The sequence below is a fragment of the Galeopterus variegatus genome, unplaced genomic scaffold (assembly GCF_000696425.1).
Source record: "Galeopterus variegatus unplaced genomic scaffold, G_variegatus-3.0.2 Scaffold14463, whole genome shotgun sequence".
NCBI lineage: Eukaryota > Metazoa > Chordata > Mammalia > Dermoptera > Cynocephalidae > Galeopterus > Galeopterus variegatus.
In genome coordinates this window covers 20,758-22,442 of record NW_007740574.1, presented here as the reverse complement: position 1 = coordinate 22,442, position 1,685 = coordinate 20,758, and the positions used below count along the sequence as shown (strand labels likewise).

Genomic DNA, 1,685 nt, shown 5'->3' with positions numbered 1-1,685 from the left:
GAGCCCATGTCCTATGACAAGAGGCTTTGCTGCCAGCTCTGCTACCTTCGCGATGTAGAATATGGATTTGGTGTTGCCTCATTTCATCATCCTGTCTTTTTCTGCTCTATTTTCCTTGCTTTCTTTTCTTTTCTTTCTTTCTTTTTTTTTTTTTAATGTTTCCTTGTTTCCCCTCACCCTACCCAACCCTACACACGTTAAGTCGGAAAACTCAATGGATCGCAGAACATCTTTAGAGAAATTTGCACAGAACGTGGTAAGTTTGATTTTTTGAGGAATTACGAATCATGAAGTCCAATAAAATTGTCCTAGTTTCTCTGTTTCTAGCCCCATCGCCCCCTTCGCATTCTTCGAGGTAATGACAGAAGTGTCGCCTTTACTCCAAATCAGAACTTGGTGCTTCCAACTTATTTTCCTGTCCAGCCCTTTCTAGAGTAGATAAGGATGTCACATACGAATAACTGCATGTACGAAACTGAGGTTTGGAAATAAGTTTGTATTATGATGTATATAATGAAGACATAATTATTCTTTATATTTTTATTTTTATTCCATGTATCCCTTTCTTTATTAAAGACAGTGCATGTATTTCCCTGCTCTTTCCCTTAGCTCTTTGTTAGGCTTAAAAGATTAAGAACAATGAGGGTTCTGTGCTTTCCACCTCTGCAGGGAGAAAATGATCTATTGAGAACTCTAAAGGCAGAGACTTGATATGAATAATGGCCAGGGACAAGCCATGCCCCATCAAAGACCCATTAGCCTGCCTCTCTTGTTCTTTATTTTTCAGGAAGGTGTTGCAAACTGTTGCATAAATCATCCGAGAAACCAGTAGTTTTCCTACCAGTATTTTCTTAATATTTTGCCATGTGTTTTAGTGATATATATATATATTTGTTTGTGGGGTTTCTTTTTTTTTTTTTTTTTTTTTTTTTTTTTTTTTTGTATTGTGTCAGTGCCTTTAGAACTTTCTGACATTGTGTAAGCTTAAACTAAAGACTTCAACACATTTATTTTTATAGGGCAGAAACATCCCTATTTTCCCATGCCATAAAAACTGTACACCAACACTGAGGGCCAGCACTAACCTGTTATGAAAAGAGGTAGAAAAATCTTGGTTTCTACTCAAGTTTGTCTGCACTGTCTGTTGAGTTGTGTGGTTAGCTCCGTGCTGCTGTGTGTGTGTGTGTGTTGTGGCTTTTGCTGTGATGGCCAGTTCAGTGGAGTTATGTGTGTTGAACTAAATGTAAGCAAACTGGGTTCAACAAAGATACAGTTTTTGTTTTCAGTTTCCTTCGAGGATCCTTGTGGTGGGGAATGTTAATCAGTTCTACTTTTGAATTGCTCTTGTGACTGTGCACAGAATATTAGAAAGACTTTGAACAGCAATATATATGTGGAATATTCAATGTGAGTGCATGAATTAAAGGGATGGGGAATGACGGATTCCAGGAATTAATCACACTATAAACTTCACAAAAATTTTGACTGGCTCCATTGGAGTCTCTGTCCTTTAATATAAAATTTTCTTAAACATCCTTCATCTGTCATCATGGGGAGATAAAGACAGTGTCAAAAGAATTCCCCAAGATTTTGCTGGAGAAAGTGGCCCTAGGCTATTGGAAGGTGCCCTGTGTATTACTTAAGAATTGTTTCAAATTAATCCTTTTCTAACATAATGCTGACAG

The 1,685-nt window shown here is 37.4% G+C and overlaps 1 protein-coding gene across 2 annotated transcripts in view; it reads left to right on the top strand.

Moving 5' to 3' along the window:
• LOC103581972 (regulator of G-protein signaling 7-like) overlaps positions 1-1,106 on the top strand; it is an 8,080-nt gene extending 6,974 nt beyond the window's left edge. The window contains exons 3-4 of one of the 2 annotated variants that reach the window (XM_008563667.1): positions 203-256; positions 1,020-1,106. In XM_008563667.1, coding sequence (XP_008561889.1) covers positions 203-256; positions 1,020-1,094 — 129 coding nt within the window. In that variant the 3' untranslated portion in view covers positions 1,095-1,106. The remainder of the gene's footprint in view (positions 1-202; positions 257-1,019) is intronic. The other variant, XM_008563668.1, reaches the window with a different exon arrangement.
• The last annotated feature ends 579 nt before the right edge of the window (positions 1,107-1,685 follow it).